This window comes from Gnatocerus cornutus, chromosome 1 (genome assembly GCF_029298725.1).
Source record: "Gnatocerus cornutus isolate USDA-ARS CGAHR chromosome 1, icGnaCorn1.1, whole genome shotgun sequence".
NCBI classification, from domain to species: Eukaryota; Metazoa; Arthropoda; class Insecta; order Coleoptera; family Tenebrionidae; genus Gnatocerus; species Gnatocerus cornutus.
In genome coordinates, this window is record NC_142233.1 from 26,566,112 (window position 1) to 26,585,528 (window position 19,417).

The window sequence follows — 19,417 nt, forward strand, 5'->3', positions numbered from 1 at the left end:
CAGGCTTATAAAGATGATGATCAGCTCCTATTTGGAAAGGCTGTTAATTAAATCCCTTTCCAACAAATTGGAAAATTATTATTTCAAATATTGAAATGTCTCCATATTTAAGATGCTTTCAAAAATTTAGAAAAAAATCAATGTCAACTACGCACGAAACGATCAAGTTTCCCGCAAACCTGTTCATAATAATGATGCAACCAATCGATATGATTAATTTACGAGTAAAAGGAAAAATATAATAAACAAATTAAATAAAATTTTAATACAATTCGCCACAGGTTGAACCTGAAATAATATAATATCCCCAAAAAACTTCAGAATTTCAAACTCATTTGCATTGTTTACATTCTTTGGATTCTTATAATTCATTTTATTGTTTGTGTTGTTGTTTCAACCCTAAAGGAATAATTCTTCCACAAAAAGACATAACCGTACGACACTTTCGTAAAGTAAAAAGAAATAAGCGTACCTACATAAACAGGCCACAAAAATATTTTAAGATTAATTGCTGGATTAATGGCATTATTTATTTTCCTCCGAGGCAACTAAATTCAATCCCTAAAGTTTTTTTGGATCTTTAGAATTCCCTAGATAATTCACTTGTTTAAGTTGTTTTTAGAATACTTTGTATCGTCCATATTTTACGACTTTGGACTCATTTTCAATATTTTCAAGTTTCGCTAGTTTCTAAGCTTTGAATTCATTTATATTATTGCATATTACCCAATTTATTCGTACCTAAGCTCGCTTTCCAGATTTTTGTAGTTGCTGGTTATGACCGTTTTAGATAATTTCCTGTTTTAGATTCTTGGTATCCTTTTTAAACCCTTTGGATGTTCTTAATACATATCTAGGTAAGAATCTATAATCTTGCAAACATAAATTCTTTATTTTCTTAGACGTTCTTGGAAGGTTATGAATTCTTTGTATTTGTTATTCTTTAGATTTTGTGAATCTTTGCATTCATTGTCATTCTTCGATTCTGTGAACAACTTGACCGCCGCTTTCTGTAAGTTTTCAGAATTTTTCATCCCTCGACTCTTTGCACTTTTTTAACCGTTTTGATAATCTAATTTCTGCCTTCTCTAATAAAACTCCATAAATATTTTCGTGGTTAAAGATTCGATGGATGTTTTAAGTGTTTTCTAGCTTTTTTAAATTAATTGTTATCAATTTGTAAATTAAATGCAGGATTATTTTTGAACCAATACATGTAGGTATTTATTTATTTATGATATTCTACATAAATCTAAGAGTCGGTTTACACAATAATTTAGTTGAATTTAAGTTATTCTCGCAGCTAATTCCACGATTGCCGACACTTAATTTGCAGTAAGTCTCTATAAATGATTCTGAATCGAAGATGGGTTTGAAATTCATATTTTGCCGCGTAAAATTTCATTTACCTAAAACGTTACCCTTGTCAGTTGCAGATGTGTCCTTAAATCATGATAAAAACGTTCATTTCAAAACCAGCAGTGCTGCATCTTCATATTTGATCTTGAAGTTTGACATTTCATTTTATCACCTCCCCTGATACTAGAATCAGTTATAAATAAGTCTTCTCAAGAATTTAATTTTAACAAAATGTATTTTAAAAACTGGAATGTTTTGATTGATGCGCAGAAAATAAAGATTTATGTAGTAAGAAAAACCTTGCTAATAAGATTCAGATTTACAAACAAAAATGAGTTTTACTAGTGTGATGACTGCCCACTAAGCGACTTTGATATTTTACCAATTTGTTCAAAAATAAATTTATTAAAATTAATAACAATAACCAATAAACTCATAAGCCTATCAAATTATTATTAATTGATCCGACACACCATTTATGACAATATCCTGGCCAACTACTTTCTCTTCAAACATTACACAATAATTAAATATCGAAATAATATTGTTGCCAATCGTGCATGCATCAACTTTCACAAATTCTCATTATACTCTTACGGTGAATAATAGCAGAAAAACCGACAATTAAAACGGCTAATTAAATATAATTTAGAAATGTCTTAAAGCTACAAGTAGTAGCCTTTGATATCTTATCGTGTGACAGAACAAATCCCAGTGCAATTCTCAAACAAATTTAAAATATTTTGGCATCGTGCCTATGTCTGGGTTTTTATATCATTTGCGGCAATTTATTTAAGAAAATTTAATTATCTGGAGTTGTGCCAAATTAGTCGGATTCCTTGAGAATGTAGCCACAATACCATTCTTTCTTCAATAACAGCTTAATTAAAACATGGCGAGAAACAAAGAAAGAAATTAACACTCCCGATTTGACGTCAACAGTTTTGGTTTTTTCACTGAAATTAAGTTTATAATATTGGTGAAAACGAAATGACGATTACTCATGGTTGTTTCAAGTTAAATTTGAGTCATAAACATTAATTGCGTAAATTAAAATCCCATATGGTACTGTACAAATGATTTTTTATTATATTATTTACTCTGCCAATCTTTAGGAATTTTTGTGTGTGATGACTAATCTTGAGTAAATATTGTAGAGATATTAGTTATAGGTGCTCCGTTCCATTGCCAATAATTCCGACCACAATAGATAAAGCCGACAACTGATGTATCTAATTTATACAAGTCGGTGTCATCATGTTATGAGAGTTTGATATCTCGATGTCCTAACAATATATCACAAATTCTATCTAAAGAAAATAAATGAATCAATTTAAGTTTTACACAAAGAGACATCACGGACTCGATTAAGATAATCTACTTGTGGAATCGCAACTCTCCGTGAGTCCGATAGGAATCAGTATTCAATAGTGCTCGAATCGATCATCATTCATCTAGACTGATTGATTCCATTCTGTTGGACAGTTGACAGTGTAATAACCCTCGAATTATTTGAGAAATGTCTTAAGGACAAACCCAAAAACAACCATCCGATAACCCTACTAATGGGAGTGTTTACTTCATAATTACGAGCTATATGTGATTACCCGTGTTACCAATGACTCACATCAAAACAACGTTTTATTGTAACATTTCTTGATAATTATGCATATTAAATGGAAATTTTGAGAATTATTGATGGGATACCATTACGATTCGTCTAATTTGTTTGTCTGGTAATGCAAACAAATTAAATTTTATATTAAACTATCAAGTTATATCTAATGACTTTTGCAATGATCAAGAAGGAATTTTACCGAAACGATAATTTAATGGCCAGCTTTCAAATCGAAGGTTTTCTTTTAACATCGCTCAGTTAGTTCAACTCTAGGTTTTACATGTAATTAAATTTGGCGGTTTAATTCTTGAAGAGTCGTAAAACAAAGGTAAAGCGCTCTCTTTGATTGGCTGCACACCGCTTGAATGCGCCTTTTCAAGTTATTGTTCTGGTTTATAACCACGAAACATTCTTTTTTGTGATTATAAAACTGATGAAATTGCACAGCGTTTGTGCATAGATAAAATTACACCGATTACTTAAAACAGACCAATAAAATCACATGAAGATTTAGAGACCCATTCATCACTTTTAATAAGCTTTTAAGTTATTATAAAATTTTCTACATTATTCTAATAGTGCTTTAACGGCATGGTAAATATACTAAAAAGTAAATGCAGAAACGACCTTTATTGTCATTAAAATTCAAAACAAAATTAACAAGGATGTAGCCAATTCAAAAGCAATATTTCTACGAATCGTTTTAATTACTAAAGACTTGTTTAATATGATTGAAAGGATGGGGTTGAGCCGGAACGTACATACTACCAACTATAAAACTGTAATTTCGCAAGATGAATGTAATTACAGGTCTGTTTTTATGCGATGGCATGTATTAGTGAACACTCCTAAAACAGGCTCAATCGCCGCCAGGACTTCTGGACCGACAAAAGTGGATAATTACAAAAATCACACAACCCAAAAATCACAAAATTCGACCAATTATCTACAATGATAATATTTCAAACAAATAGAGAACTCTTTTAAAATGCGGGTCCCACATACACGTGAGAATTTGCAACATAAAGAGGATCATGAGATAATTTCACGATAAATATCTAAGAAGACGGAAATTTCGACCAGTGTCATTAATTTTAATTTTCTATTTCCGAAATCTCATCGCTTTTATTTAATCAAAGCTAATTGATCACAATTGGCAGAGATTTCTTCTCATGTTGTCTACTAAGAGACATTTAATTAGATCAATTAAATGTGATTCATTACCAACGCCATGATACTGATGGCTCGGGTTGGAAAAGAAGACAAACAAAAACTGAAATTAAAATTGACGTCTTTGAAATGCGACGGCGAATTTCGAATACAATTTCTATTGAGGCATCAGATTTTAATACACAGAAAGAAAATCTCAAATAAAACACCAAAAGCTGAAAAAGAATGGAAAACAATAAAAAAACAGTCATTTGACCACGCAAGACATCCATCATTAACAACACTAAATAATGAATCTTCCTCTCTAATGCTATACATATATTAATACTGAAGCAAGTAAAAGTACGCAAGTAAAAATTAAAGTTGTTAGTAAGTAAATAAGATCTAAATTCATGTAGGTATCATAGAATTTATCTTCTTTAGTATTTAGATATTCTTGTTTTAACCAGAAGCTACCAAATAAAGATAAAGCGACACTTTACTCGAGAGCGGTTTTAATAAAAACCAGCTAAAGATGTTAATCGTTGGTGGCGATGGTTTTTGCTTTAAATCTCTTCTGTCCTAAATGAGATACTGATCTCTTGAGGTAATTTTATGAGAGTGGCTTTGAGTTTGTTGTAAACGTCTTTATTTCAGTAGTTTCGGAGACCTTTTTGTTTTAAGCAAACTAATGAAAACATTATTCTAATCTAATAAATGCTATTGGACTGATAACTGAATCCAATAAGTTTTTATTTTAAGGGAAACTCAAAATTTTTAATATTCAATATTAAATTTCCTATTTTTGCTAATTTTAAAAATACAGGAATGATATTTGGAAGCATTACTACTTTTGACACGCTTATTACTTTAGCCAAATCATAAAATTTTAAAAACAAAAACATTTTTTTGTATTTTTTTAGTTTACCTACATATACAGGATGTTTCGTAAATAGACAGCAATCCATGTACTACTAAATGTGGGGGCTTTATGGAACGAGAATGTGCAGTAATTTTTCTCCTAACATCTTTTGTTTAAGAACTAGAAGTCACAGTAAAATGCAGTTCGTAGAATTTTTGTCATCAAATAGTGTGTCTGAGCTTAGCAGTGCCTTTATTGTAAAAATAGTAAATAATACATTTTAATACTTTGCCGACATGCTTTTAGTTTATGGTGAAGTGCACAAAAATTATTTAGCAGCATGAAGTTTGAGAATATCATGAAAAATTTCCCAACAGGCGGATACCGCATCGTAGCGTATTTAGCAAAGTTCTTTCAGTAATTTCAAAATTTTAGGACAGTTTAAAAACTTGTTACACATATGTCGTAACTTTTTGGTTTAATTTACTGATTTATATTCTCGTTGCTTCCTTTCTTCGGCACCTACCGGCGACACTGATCAAATCCTTCAAATTTCACAAATTTTACTTCAGATTTGACAAAGATTATCATTTGTTTAGCAAAGTAACTGGATACATGAATTTTCTAGCAATTGTCTAAGACATCTCATTGGTCAACTTCAGGAAGCTTTAATTTCTAAACGAAATGCTTTAGGACAAAAAAACTTCAGAAGCTCTCTTTAAGAAATCCAAAAAACTTACCAGTTCACAGATTGTTCTCTATTTGTGAAACATATGTATGTACATAGCCTAGTTACATTTCTAAATTAATTATCGTAATTTCTCTGATTTTAGCAATAAAAAATTAAATTTCGAGGCATTACTATCTTAAGCATGTTTATTAATATGTACTACCAAAATTAAAAATTTTAGAACCAGAAACAAATTTTTTGAATTGTTTTATTACAGAACGAACTATTTTTTAGAAATTACTTTTTAAAATGACAGGTCTTAAGTTTTGCGCCATAATAGTAGACAAACAGCAGCAACCTATTTTTGATGTAGACTATACATATTATGATTATGGCTGAATCATAAAGAAGCAAATCGTTGTCTAAGCGGCAACAACTGCAATCTCAATTTTTACAAAGTCACAAGAGAACGCAAAAAACTGTTTTTTTTTACCAGTGTAAGTAATTTTTCTTAATGATGACTTGGTATTAAATATTAGCTCAAGGTTAGATTTATTCAGAAATGCAAAAATTCATCTTCGAAAAAGTAGTACTCCTAATAAACAAAATATTTTCACAACTGAGATTGCAGATGTTGCCGTTTAGACGACGAAATGTTGTATTCTTGTCTAGAGGAAAAATTTTTGTTCTACATAAATTCAAATCTGACACATGTGTCACAGTGGCATGTTGGCAAGACAAGGTTCAACCTCCAATAATAGTACTTATACTTAGATTTTTTATATTGCGATGGTAAGTAAGAAAGTCCATCATATTTCACTACTATGTTGAATCATAAGTCATTTTTAATTTCAGAAACAAAAAACTATTTTTGGAATATGGCACGATCTAAAAATAGTTTTACGTGCATGTCGATGTTTCACTAAATCTCATATTTTTTATGAAAGGCTAGGTATAGAATACGCCAAAAATTTGTCGCAAAGATCTACAACAAGTAAACAAATAAAGTAACATTCATTAATGTTTTTCAGACTTTTATACACATTTAACAATGTTATCGAATATGTATTAGAAATACCGTAAGTAGGTACTTGTGTCTAGTACATTAAGCGGCATACCAAAATCAAGGATATAGGAAAAATAAAAGCCTCAAGTATAGCTACTTATTAGTCATTTTATAAACGCCTACCGATACGTACGATTATAAAAATTATAGGTACACAATTTAAGTATAGTAGATAGACAAATACTTTTCTTTTATCAAAGAAATACGAAATTACCTAGTTGCAAACGTAGGCATGCTTCATGATATTTATAAAAACAAATCTGTTGGAAGTTGCCTGGTCTACAACCCTCCAAGGCCAATTGACTTTCTTCATAATTCCTTTAAGTACCGTTATCTTGGTAAGAACTTCAGCCCCTATGTTTGTCTTTTCATGGAACTAAATCCGACGACCGCCTGCTGTAAACACCAATTTCGTTCAATGCAATGACAATTTATGCTTCCCTTGTCAAACTTAATGTCGTTTTATTTTTAAAATTGTTGTTTTCTATAGAAATTGTGAACGATGGGTTGTAAATCTATCACTCGAAGATTAAAGTAGATTTTACAACGAATCTATTACGCTTCGTCATGGTTTTTCATGTTTGCATTAGTTGTCGAACAATACAAAACGGGAATAAACCTAAGAAATTTTACAATTTTGCAGCAAATGAATAAAAATACTTCCAAGAGTCGTGGCTTCCTTTCCATGTTTGGAACGTTTTCTGCAATTTACATCTTTATGGTCATTGCTTTATGTAATATTGATGACCTGAGGGTGAATAAAATAGCTTCGAACGTAAGGTAGAGTGAATCCAATGGAGATGTGAAAGGCGTGGCTTGATGATGTTCTCTCCCAATGGTAGGGCGGGAATCTCGTCCGAGCACACTGCGATCGTAATAATGTGATATCAAAGCGCATATCCATAGGGACCGCGTGTTCCGACAAGCTTTGAATGCGCCTGCCCACAATTACCTTGGTAATAACCAGCTTGAACAATCACCATCTTTGTGAAGTTGGTGTTTGGCGTGGCGAGTCTAAATTAAAGCCAATTAAAACGACGTCGGTTCACTTAAAAATGATAAAATACTGCTTTTAAATTTTCATCAGAGCTCTAGAAAGCAACAACGAGCTTTTCCATGTGATAATAGACACGATTTTGTTTCTAGTGAACAGTTTAACACTTTACAATGTTTGTGTTTATGTTACAATTTTACACTTAAAGTGCCATTGTGTACAGCATAAATGTTATAAAGAATTTTCTTCGTGTTTAACTTTGTTTTTCTCACTTTTCCCTTTCCATTACAAAAACTTTGGTCGTTCCCATATCTACGTAAGTCTAAATAACGTTTATTTTTATATCACTTAATGAACCTTGATACCTAAGTATATAATTTTGATAACTTTGGTGTAGGTGCTGTCGGACACGTATTATACTAGCTTGAGGAGTCAATATACCTACTGCTGAACGATGACCTTTAAGTTTCACTGCCATTATTTTTTAAATTTCGCTCTTTTAATTACTAACGATATACCACATTACTGCCAAATCTACGTACCACAAGTAGAATATTCATTCAAGGCAAACATACATTTTCATTTTTTGAAATTTGTGCTTTTTCTACGTTTAAATTCTTATTTTATTGATCAGTGATCACATTGAAACCACTTAATTGATAAAATTTCTCTATACATACTTTGATATGAGCTTTACTTGATTAGGTATACAAGGTAATCTATTCAAGACGTTCCGGTCCAATATCTTTATTATTTATGAATGAATTTTAATAAATTACCTATTTAAAATTAAACTTATCTTGTGGAGAAATTAGCAAATCTGGTTTCAAAAAAAAGCAAAACAATAATAACATTTCAAAAACTACAAAATCATCTCTGGTTATAAAATCAAAGACAATGTTGGACATCCCTGACATGTGTCGTTTTCGACATTTTTCATGTGAGTCTAATTATAATTAATTTCTACCTACAGTCTTTCTCATGATTTCGATCTTTTGCAAATTATTGCAAGACATTAACCAGAAACCGTTAGAATGTGTAGAAATTCAAAATTAAAAAAAAAACAGGGTATGGAAGGATGGAAGGATGCACAAAATCAACGCTTTCAATTGTTATTTTAAAGATATCTTTACTAAATTGTTTCAAGAAAATAACTACTATTTTTAATGACGAAATCTATTAATTCTCTAAAACGAAGAATAGAGACAATTTTTGATAGATGGATATAGTTTTGTATACCTACTTAACGTGATAATAAACATTCTCAATAAATTTACCCTTTAAAAAGGTAGCTAAAATTGCATTTTTAAAGTTGAAATAGTTTAATTAATGCCAACAAAAATATTGAGCTCGAAAATTTTAAGTGAGCCACATGAACTAATTTACCCAGTCATTTATAAATTAATGATAAAATATGAAAATAAAATTTCAAAACATTAAAACTATGGAAAGATCGAAATACAGACCTAAATGTCATGTCACAGCTGCAAACTATGTTATTGTTCTTATTAAAAAAAATCAAAAATTTTTATGTACTAATAGCTAGCTAGGTCAAAATTTTCAGTTCATTTCAGCCATATTTCAAAAATCGCCACTAAAAATTGATAAGAATTTTTTTTGTGTTTAAATTTCTACAAGCTACAAATTAGTCACTCAGCGTTTTTAGAGATGTAATAAAATAATAAGTTACTAAGGTTGGCGAAAACAAAATATCCTAAACGTAACAGTTGGCTGGAGTGGTAAATAGGCAGTTGACGTTTCCAACGTAAAATTCTAATTTCAAAGCTTCTCTTAGGTAACCTCATATAAAATAAATTCATCTGATATTGACAAGAAACTTCAAACTACAGTCCCATGGAGAATTCGATAACTATAAGGTAACTTGATGTTTTGCGAATAGATGGATACACATTTTTTTTGATTTTTCTACAAAATCTTCTCAAATTTCTTCAAACGAAACAAAAGCTTCAATTTTCCTTTCATAATAATTAATTATTTTGATATAGATATCAGATCCGAGCATCTGAAGAGTGATGGGATGTGACTGTGGATTTAGTTACGTATTCTGAATTTGATAATCTATTTTAAAAACATATTTTCTTTGGACTCAAGGTTAATATGTCAGTTAAGTAGGTACTTGACCAAGCCTAACCAATTCGTGAAACAACAAATAGGTGCCTAGTTATAAATGCACTGTGCTCATTGGGTGTACACATATTATGAAGAAAGCAGTTGATAGACAATTTCATAGAATTCACGGTGTTACAAACAAATTAAACTAATTTTTCTAAAACAGTTTTATAGCTGACTGTTATAAGAACAGTTTTACCACCTTTGGCAGTGAAATTTAACGGCAGTCAATGATTTTTTCTCTATAATTTGCCTAACAAAAATCCGAATGGAACAAGGTGTTTGCAGCTGCAGCAATTTCCTGGAAATACGTTCCGAATTATGTTGACATACTCGACAGATAAACGGGTAAACGAAATGCAATTATTTTGGTCACTTAGATGCAGCCGATGACACTTATATTTTCGGTAAGGTAAATACCATAAATGACGGTAAATTCTTTGAGGTTTATATCTTCCTTTACACCATATGGTGTCACTATTGGTATACCTACACCTATAATATCCACATAATTAAACTCGCATGAATTTTATATTTAACAGTCTACTCTATCTAGTACCGTAAGTACTTATAATAACTGTGCAACTGATAACACCTAAAATGTAAAAATTAATAACCACTGCATTTTATCTGTAGGTACGTATGTATCCAAAGCTATTATTTAAAGCCAAGCATAAATAATAGTACTATCTTTAGCGGTCGACACTGCTAAGTTTTTCAGATATATCTAATAGATCTAGGTACTCATGCGAAATATACTGTGCAATGGAATAAAAACGTTCTAACTGACTTTGTAATTCCAAGACTAGCTCCATGTAATACGTTAATATGGATAAACAATAGTTTATCTAAAAGGATAAAATATAATTGCATTTTCTTTTCATTTGATATTTTCTAGTACTTACGCTAAGTATTCAACACCTATTCTTAATGCTTTGACTATTCAACTTAACGAAATGAGTTCTTGTTTATGTGTGGTCCATAATGAATTAGGTACATTAATTACCTCTTTACGTTTTTGATATTATGCACACGATCAATAACTCTCTAATAAACTACGAGTAGGTGTATAATGTTATAAATGCGAACTCGCAGGTCATGGGCGCCAGTTTTAAATTTCACCTCCCACATGTGGACAAACTTCCAACCACCACTGACCTAGGGACTTTTGTTTGAAACTAGAATCTATTCTTGTGTTGGTATGGTTAAGTTAAGTTCTTCATTATTAACAATTTTATGATTTTTTGGAGAAGTTTTTAAGTATCGAATTTGTCTATACTCGGGGAGTAAATTTCGGTGTGCTAACGATCCATCTGACCTTTTTAGGAGCGAATTTGACGCCCGATTTTAACACCCGAAAGTTCTTCATATTGCGCCGCGCCGGCTCTCACCAATTTATAATGCATATGCAGTATATCCAAGTCAATTTTATAGCAAATACTCAACATTTTTGTTTATAATTAAGCCCTTTTAACATTTTGAAAATTTTCAAGCTTTACGTCAAAGTCCATAAATGTTGGATGCTAATCATCTCTAAAAATTTTAGGCAAGTAGAATGTTGGAATTTAGTTTAATTTAGCTAACTAATTTAATTTAGTTTTGAACAAGTGAAAATTTCTGAATATTTTTGGAATAAATCAATGATCAAGAATGTTTTGCCTCACAAATTGAAGCTTAATTTACCACAATAGAAGTTTTCCTCGAGACAGAAACAAATACTTTCAACCAAATCAGAGTGTCAATTTAATTTTGATAAAAAATTGCGACAAAAACATCTTTAGATATTAATTTATAGTCTTTAAGGTTTTAAGCTAAATTACCAACAAATTTAACCTCCAAAGTCCACTACTTACTTAGATTTGTTACTAAGCCTAGTTCTCCAGTAAAATTTCAATTTTTTTTATAAATCGGTTTGCGTCCATTTGCAGACACTGAATCCAACTACATTATATCAATGGCACGTGAAATCATTAATTTTATGACGTAGGATCTCATCTAAATTTCATTAATTTTACATAAAATAAATTGCATTTCAATGGTATTCTTGAAATCGGTTCCTAGTAGCTATAGTATCAAAGGGTAGGTGCACTTAAATGTGCTTATTTTTAAACATTTGATAACAAATTTAGTAATTTCAGAGAAAAGCTATTATTTTTTCGGTTTCAGGAGTTCAAAAAACGCAATTTTCCCCACCATAATATAGATAAATTAGGTGCATCTTATTTACAACCATTTACAAGCCGACGAAAGGTTTACAAATGAGTAGACACTCTCACTAAAAATGCATAAAAAACTGATGTTTTATTTATGCGGACTCCCATCATTATAATGCTGAAAATTTTAATTATACGGATGTTTTAAATTCAATTAATTTTATTTTTAATTACAAGACTCTCTTAATCGGTGATTAAACTTAATCAAGTTTAGGTGCATGTGCAGCACCAGTCGCTCTTTGTGTGTGATGAAAAGGCATAAAGCATCTTTAAGTAGTCATCTATTTTTTTTATTGGAAATTTTCTGATATTAGTCATCAGCAGGATAAAGCAATGACCTTTCATTTATCATATATCAATTAACAAGTGTATCCATGTGTAACTTGCACATTGGTTTCAGTTAATTTGCGAATTTAATGAAAGTAAATAACATTTGGGTTAATACCTATTGAAGTGACGACAAAACAAGATCAACCATACAGTTATAAAACTTTTTTGCTATTGATAGTAGCATGTGCCCCTATCAATCATTATTGTAACCAGTGTAGCATAACACAATACATGGCTTTAAGGTAAAATAGAGTTCATAAATGGATAAATTAAAATAATAGGAATGATAGGCAGGTATAATAATGCCACACAAACTTGTACAACCATTGAATCAAGATGGAAGTTATCAGAAAAAGCTGCGCGTGGTAAAAAGTTACCTTAAAAACTTAAAGATGCATTTAATTACAACAAAAATGGTACATTTAAAATGTATGTGTCTAAAAAAATTGATAACTTGTTAACTGAAAAATTCTGAAATAACTATAAAACGAAGTCTACTTAAGCCGTCAAGCAGGTGCCTCTGTCATGTTGTTAGCGATAAAAGAACAGCAAAAGTAATCCACTAGATAAGAAGGCACCAGCAATTTGCAAAAATGGTGTATGTAACTTACCACAGGACTGTCATCTCCCATATCACTCTCCCGTTCTTGCGGGTCCATTTCCATGGCGTAGACAGGAACGGGTTCTCTGTTTTTGACGCGAATTTTGATGGATATTTTTGTCGCAGAATGCTACAAGCACTCTGCACACTACACTATAAAACGAAAACGAAAAAAAAAATCACTTTAGCCGCAAAGCACACGCGCGATCGCGTAAACACCAGCACACGGCAAGATTCAGTTTTTAGGTTATGTCATGTGTTGTCTGTTGTTAGTTCTGGTCAACTGTGGTAGACGAAACACTACGGACAAACGCCAGCACGAATCTCCAAGCCCACTAGTTTCAGACCGGCGTCTTTGCGTGCTTTCCCCGTCATTGTTCGAATCAACCAATTGCCATATCCAGGAGGAGCTTATAAAGTGGAGGGGCGGCCCCTACGTTCAGGACTTACATGTAATCATATGCTTTTATTGCATACATTATCCAATCGCACTTGGCATTGTATACATTGTTGAATCAGGTTTTGAGATTGATTGTCGTCCAAACCGCTCCTCCATTATCTGTTTTATTACTGTTAACATTTACTCATATATCTGTCACTTTCTTGATAACCATGAAGATTCTGCGAAATACTTACCACCATGGAAGATTATTTAACCTAATATGGAAACGGTGCAAAAAATCAAAATCGCTATTCAAATTTTTCTGATAATGTCGTCTTTGACTCCACTTCTCTTTTTTAGGAAGTACCTATTCCATTCATCAAAGGTGATAACAATAAATATTTTGAATAATTTGAAAAAAAACGAAATTAGGTGATCAACTTTTAACGAAGAAGAGCCAAAAATAGTAAATTTTGTACCACTAACGCAGGGTCCGACGATTTATAGTGTAAAATTGGTCGTAAGCTACCACATTCATACCAGATTGTAAACATCTGTTTTACATTATTAATAATACGGAATTACCTTACACAGAAATGTACAGGGTCCGGCAACACTTGTGTCCACCCCTAAAATCGTCTTTAATTTTAAAGATAAAATTTTAGAAATTTGCATAAACGCTCACAGTTAACAAAGCTCTAGAAACTGACGCAAAAATTTTAGTGTTTATCACGGTTTGGTTGGCGTCGCGTCGCCTAAGAAGTATATTTTTTAGCAATTTTTGAGTTTTTGCGGAAATATTTGCCAATTCAATTTTTTTTTAACATAACTGTGATACAAATATCAGTTTTTACTTTAAATCTAATGCAAATTGTGATTAAAATTTGCGAAAAAAACGCTGTTTTATCAAATTAGTTTTCAAAATTATGACAGCGCAGTGACAAACTACGTTTACACCAAAATTTCACAAGTCACTTCATTCACTCTTATAAAGGTTAACTTTGATTAACACTTTTGTTGCACTTTATGGACACCAGAAATCGTTAATTAACATCAACAAAGCGACAATTTCACCAAGTAAGACTTTTGTTACAATCTAAAGCAAACCAAAGGATAGATGTCATTTGTGACACATGATGTTGACAGATGGCTGTAAACGTAGTTCCCAATTTTGACGTAATGAAATTGGAAACTAACTTGATAAAACATCATTTTTTTCTCAATTTTTGAAGACAATTTGCATTGAATATAAAATGACAACTGAGATATTTTTTACACATTTATATTGAAAAAAAATTAAATTAGGGGTTGATATCACAAACCTTCAAAATTAACTAAAATTACATTTTTAAGGCGTCGCGACGCCAAAACTATCAGTTCTAGAGCTTTGTCAACTGTGAGCGTATGCAAATTTTCAAAATTTTATCCTTAAAATTAAAGACAATTTTGGGGGTGGACACAAGTGTTGCCGGACCCTGTAAATGTACATAAGGGAGAGGGGGGCATAGTGGAGAACTTAACAATCAATTAGTCACGCATCCTAAAATAATAGGAATTAACAAAAATTTTTTACTAAATATCATAGACTAATGTATTGCGAATGATTTTGATTTGATTACAATAAAAAAATTACGACATGTGAGCATTATTTTGAAAAATGGGATTTGCCCCGCTTTGCCCCGCATATAGTGGTAAAGTGGGGTACCCTATGAGACAATCAAATTTTTGAATAACTGTGTTCTTACTTAGAAAAAGTAATATTTTAAAATTACTTAGTCATCAACGCTTATTGCACATAAATGAGTAGGCTCATCATATTTAGCCACTACATTTGTATGACTAAATTTAAAAAACAACCAATCAAAACATGCTATTCGACTTTTTCCAGGGCGTTTGGTTTGAGCAGCAGCAGCAGTGTTGCCCCACTATGCCCCGGTACCCCACTATGCCCCCCTCTCCCCTATAAGGTTTTTGGTAATTTGAAGGGTGATTTTGAAATAGAGGCGGAAAAAGTCCATTACAGCTTTATGTAAATGAAGAAAATTGCACTTTTCGTTTTTTAAATTGCTGTCTCAGTTTTTAAGAAAAACAAAATAAAAGAAATTAATTTCAATTTCATGCTACGCCAATGATTACTAAGGTTACTAAGGTTACTATGCATAGGTACATTATTAACGAACAAAATGCTCCGCGTTGTTATTAAGGTTATTTTGTGCATATCAGTGGCGCCAAGTAAGGTCCGGATTTTGAAATTTTTACCTTTACCTTAAAATTAATAAAAATCACCGAAAACGTCTTCTACCAGAGCCAACTATAGCTTAAGCTATAGTTGGCTCTGCTTCTACGTATTTCCGTAAAACCGTAATTTTTTTTTCCGCTTCTATTTCAAAATCACCCTGTATATTATAATACGGAATTAAAAGTGAGCCATTTTTGCACCTTATAATTACAGTCTAATTAAAATTTTTGATTTTGATGCCTTGCAGTTTAATCAGGCGTGAAATTCGAGTTCAAGTTTAAAACAAAAACACAGAATTTCTAGGAAATGCCCTATAGGTATTGTCATTAAGTTATTTTTATTTTATTGTGTTGTTTTAATTTGGAAAGAAATTAAATAATTATGTAAGTACCTATGTATTTATTTCGCAAGACTTAAATTAAACTTGTAACCATGAAACTCTTCACCATAAAAACACTTAAGTAAATTGGAAGCTTAATTTACGTTACCACTTTCACACAACTGTTATATTTCCCACGCGGTTCGTCATCTCAAGAGTTACTAAATTGGTAGGTACCTATAACCAAATTCGAAAATTTGACTTGTGTAAATCACAAGGCAAAAGAAGAACCTAATCGGGAACATACAGAATTTGTGTTAGATTCGTATCTACTTTTAAATTTTATGTCCTATAAATTTATCATCTAATAATTATTACTCCTTCTGTTCGAAAAAGTGTTCAATTTTTAAAAAATATTGTATTTATATCACAATTAATTTATAATAAAAATATAAATTATATTACATACTTGCACTTGTGTAAATCACAAGGCAAAAGAAGAACCTAATCGGGAACATACAGAATTTGTGTTAGATTCGTATCTACTTTTAAATTTTATGTCCTATAAATTTATCATCTAATAATTATTACTCCTTCTGTTCGAAAAAGTGTTCAATTTTTAAAAAATATTGTATTTATATCACAATTAATTTATAATAAAAATATAAATTATATTACATACTTATAAACACTTAAAAACACATACTGATTACAGAAAATTATCTAACAATAGAATTTTTAGCATTCTTGATTAAAATGTACTTTAGACCACCCTTTCAGCTTTCTTTTAAAAGGTACCGATACCGATTTTCGGTTGTGTTTAGGTAAATTACTGTTTAATCTTTGCCAAATTCCTTAAATTTTCGTTTGCAGTTTCCATTTTCTCTTCAAACCGGTATTTTAATTTTTTAGTTCAAATGACGAACAAATGACAAAACTGCACCTATTATCACATTTAATATGGATGTAACTGTCAGTAATAGTTGTTTTCTATTGGCTAAAATTTTGATAAGAATAGGTAAACTGAAAACATAAATGCACAAGAAAATTTGGCGAACCTACTACACAATTAATGCCCATGGAATTAAGTAGATGATATTACGTGTTCACAGCGTGTAGGTAATAGTCAGTGGAAGCAGCAGTTCCATGGTACACAAAAAAATTGTCATTCACAACAAAGCTCATCAGTGCCGTACGTCTGTTATGTGTGAAAATTTAAAGACAATTTTCTTCTTTAGGTATAGTAAAGTTTTAATCACTTTTTCACATTTAACGAGGTGGTAAAAATTACCAATTAAAATATTCGTATGCATTTTGGTTACACCCTGTAAAACTAGGTGTGTTGTATGTTTGGATAAATTCAGTGAATCGTAAAATTATATAACGAAACAAACATAAAAACAATTTTTATTCTTCTTCAAAAACTTTCATTAGTTTTTTAGTTATAACTAGGTAGACAAAGTGGCAAAAATTGATTTAAATTTAAATAAACCAAAGTCTAATTAATATCACAATCAATCGTACTTTACAAGAATAACAATATTCGTTTAATAAATCAATTATGAAATATAACAACGTTAGCATTACGTTTTAAAATTGAATTACTTTCGAAAATTAGAGAGACTGAGTTACTGGTCTGGATTATTTTTTATTCTAATTAGATTAACGTGAAGTTTAAAGCAGTAGTATCCAGTTGAAAGTTGCACTATCAATATGCAAATCTCCAGCATTTTTAACATTCTACAATAAAAATTTTATCAAGTAAATGAAGGCCAAGCTTTTGTTTGATTAGTAAAAATGATCGTAAATGCAAATAAGTATTCTTATTTTATAACTATCACGCATTTATAAACTTCTTTCTTCATTTTTATGACTTACCGTACATTCTTTTGTAGATAATAATCAGTTTCCCCAGTTTTTAAAGTTTCCTTTTGTGATCTGATATTGTGGAATCCATCTCAGCTTCCTTTCGTAATTTTCTACAATCTTATTATTAAATAATTTTATTTGGTCTCCTTTTGCTGGAAATTCACCTTTTTACCGTTTATTTTAGATCTTTGTCTTTTGATGTATGTAGTTTTTTGTTAGCCACGAATGCGTTACTGAGCGAATTAGTTCAGTCTCTAGTCGCTTCTATTCTCGCTTAATTTCAGTTTTTTTTTCTCATTTTGTCTGTTGTCACGACCAGCTAATTAAATGGCGTTACTTCTTCTATTATTTTAAGGTTTATGCCAATGACACCAGTTCCTTGCATATTTGTTTCATTTCTTGGAAAAAGAAAACGCTTTTATTTCGATGGGACAAGTTTTTTTTTCATTTTGCCGTTCATAATAATAATTATTGAAGAGCTAACACGCAACTGTCGCGATGTCCTGTAAAAATGAGGGTTTTGGGATCATTAATATTCTTCTACAGAATTGTAGATATCTGTAAATTTTCAAACAAATCTTGTTTCTAATTTTTTTAATTGTCTTCTTATTGCTCTAAACATATCAGCTGTTGCATGTTAGTTCTTCAATTATGAGTAATGTATAAATTGACAAAACCTTGCTCTGTTCTAAATCCTTTTTCTGACAAATTTTACTACAGAACTTTTGACTTGTTTTTAAAATTTTAGGTTTTTTTTTCAAACCGAACTTTTATTAATCCATGTATACAGGTGTCCAGGTGGTCTCTCATTAAAATTTGAGTTGATTGTCGCAAATGTTCAGGCGTTCTGGGACGCTCTGTGCACAACAGAGGTAGGAAAGGTTAATTTTATTTATTTTGATTTAAATTAAAATAATTTAGAATTATTAATCTCATCTTATACCTAAAGTCTAAAAACATTTTATCTTAGTTATACAACTCTTACTAATCAGCAGCCACTGCTTTTAGCGACCGGCTCTCTTCAAATTTTGTACCTAGTGGGTCTTACTTTTTCGACTACAGTTCAATGTTTAGCCGATTTTAACTAACTACTGTTATAAATGTGCACCTAGAATTTAAAGTGAAAATTACGCTAGACAATTTTGCCGTACACATTTCGTTGTCGTCAATAGTAGATGGATGTAATTTTGTAATTTTATACTTAACGTAATTCTGAACATTTAGAAAAATTTACCCAACAAAAAGGTGGCAAAAGCTGCATTTTTAACCATGAGATAGATTGTCAAACTCGTTGTCAAATTGAAAAACACGTATTTAACAATATTTGCTTTAAATTTTATTAAAATCCGTTTACAAATAAATATATTGCGCTTGAAAATCTTAGGTGAGCCACCTTGTATGTATATGGACATAATATGCCTACCATACTACTAATACGTAGGTACTATGTTACTTAATAGTACCTAATAGTAATATTGTGGGCGTTGAAACAAACTTTCAAATTTTAAATTTTGTTGGTAGCTCTGATCTGTTATCTGACAGCTCGCAATTGTTTGAGGTCAAACTTTAATTGGAATGTCTAGGCAGTTCTGAAATGTCAAAATCAGTGCTACCAA

At 31.1% G+C, this 19,417-nt stretch overlaps 1 protein-coding gene across 3 annotated transcripts in view; it reads right to left on the reverse strand.

Moving 5' to 3' along the window:
• The window catches only part of retn (retained), a 60,834-nt gene extending 47,463 nt beyond the window's left edge, over positions 1-13,371 (reverse strand). For all 3 annotated transcript variants that reach the window (XM_088033913.1, XM_088033922.1, XM_088033905.1), the window contains exon 1: positions 13,003-13,371. In XM_088033913.1, coding sequence (XP_087890039.1) covers positions 13,003-13,056 — 54 coding nt within the window. In that variant the 5' untranslated portion in view covers positions 13,057-13,371. The remainder of the gene's footprint in view (positions 1-13,002) is intronic.
• Between the last annotated feature and the right edge of the window lie 6,046 nt (positions 13,372-19,417).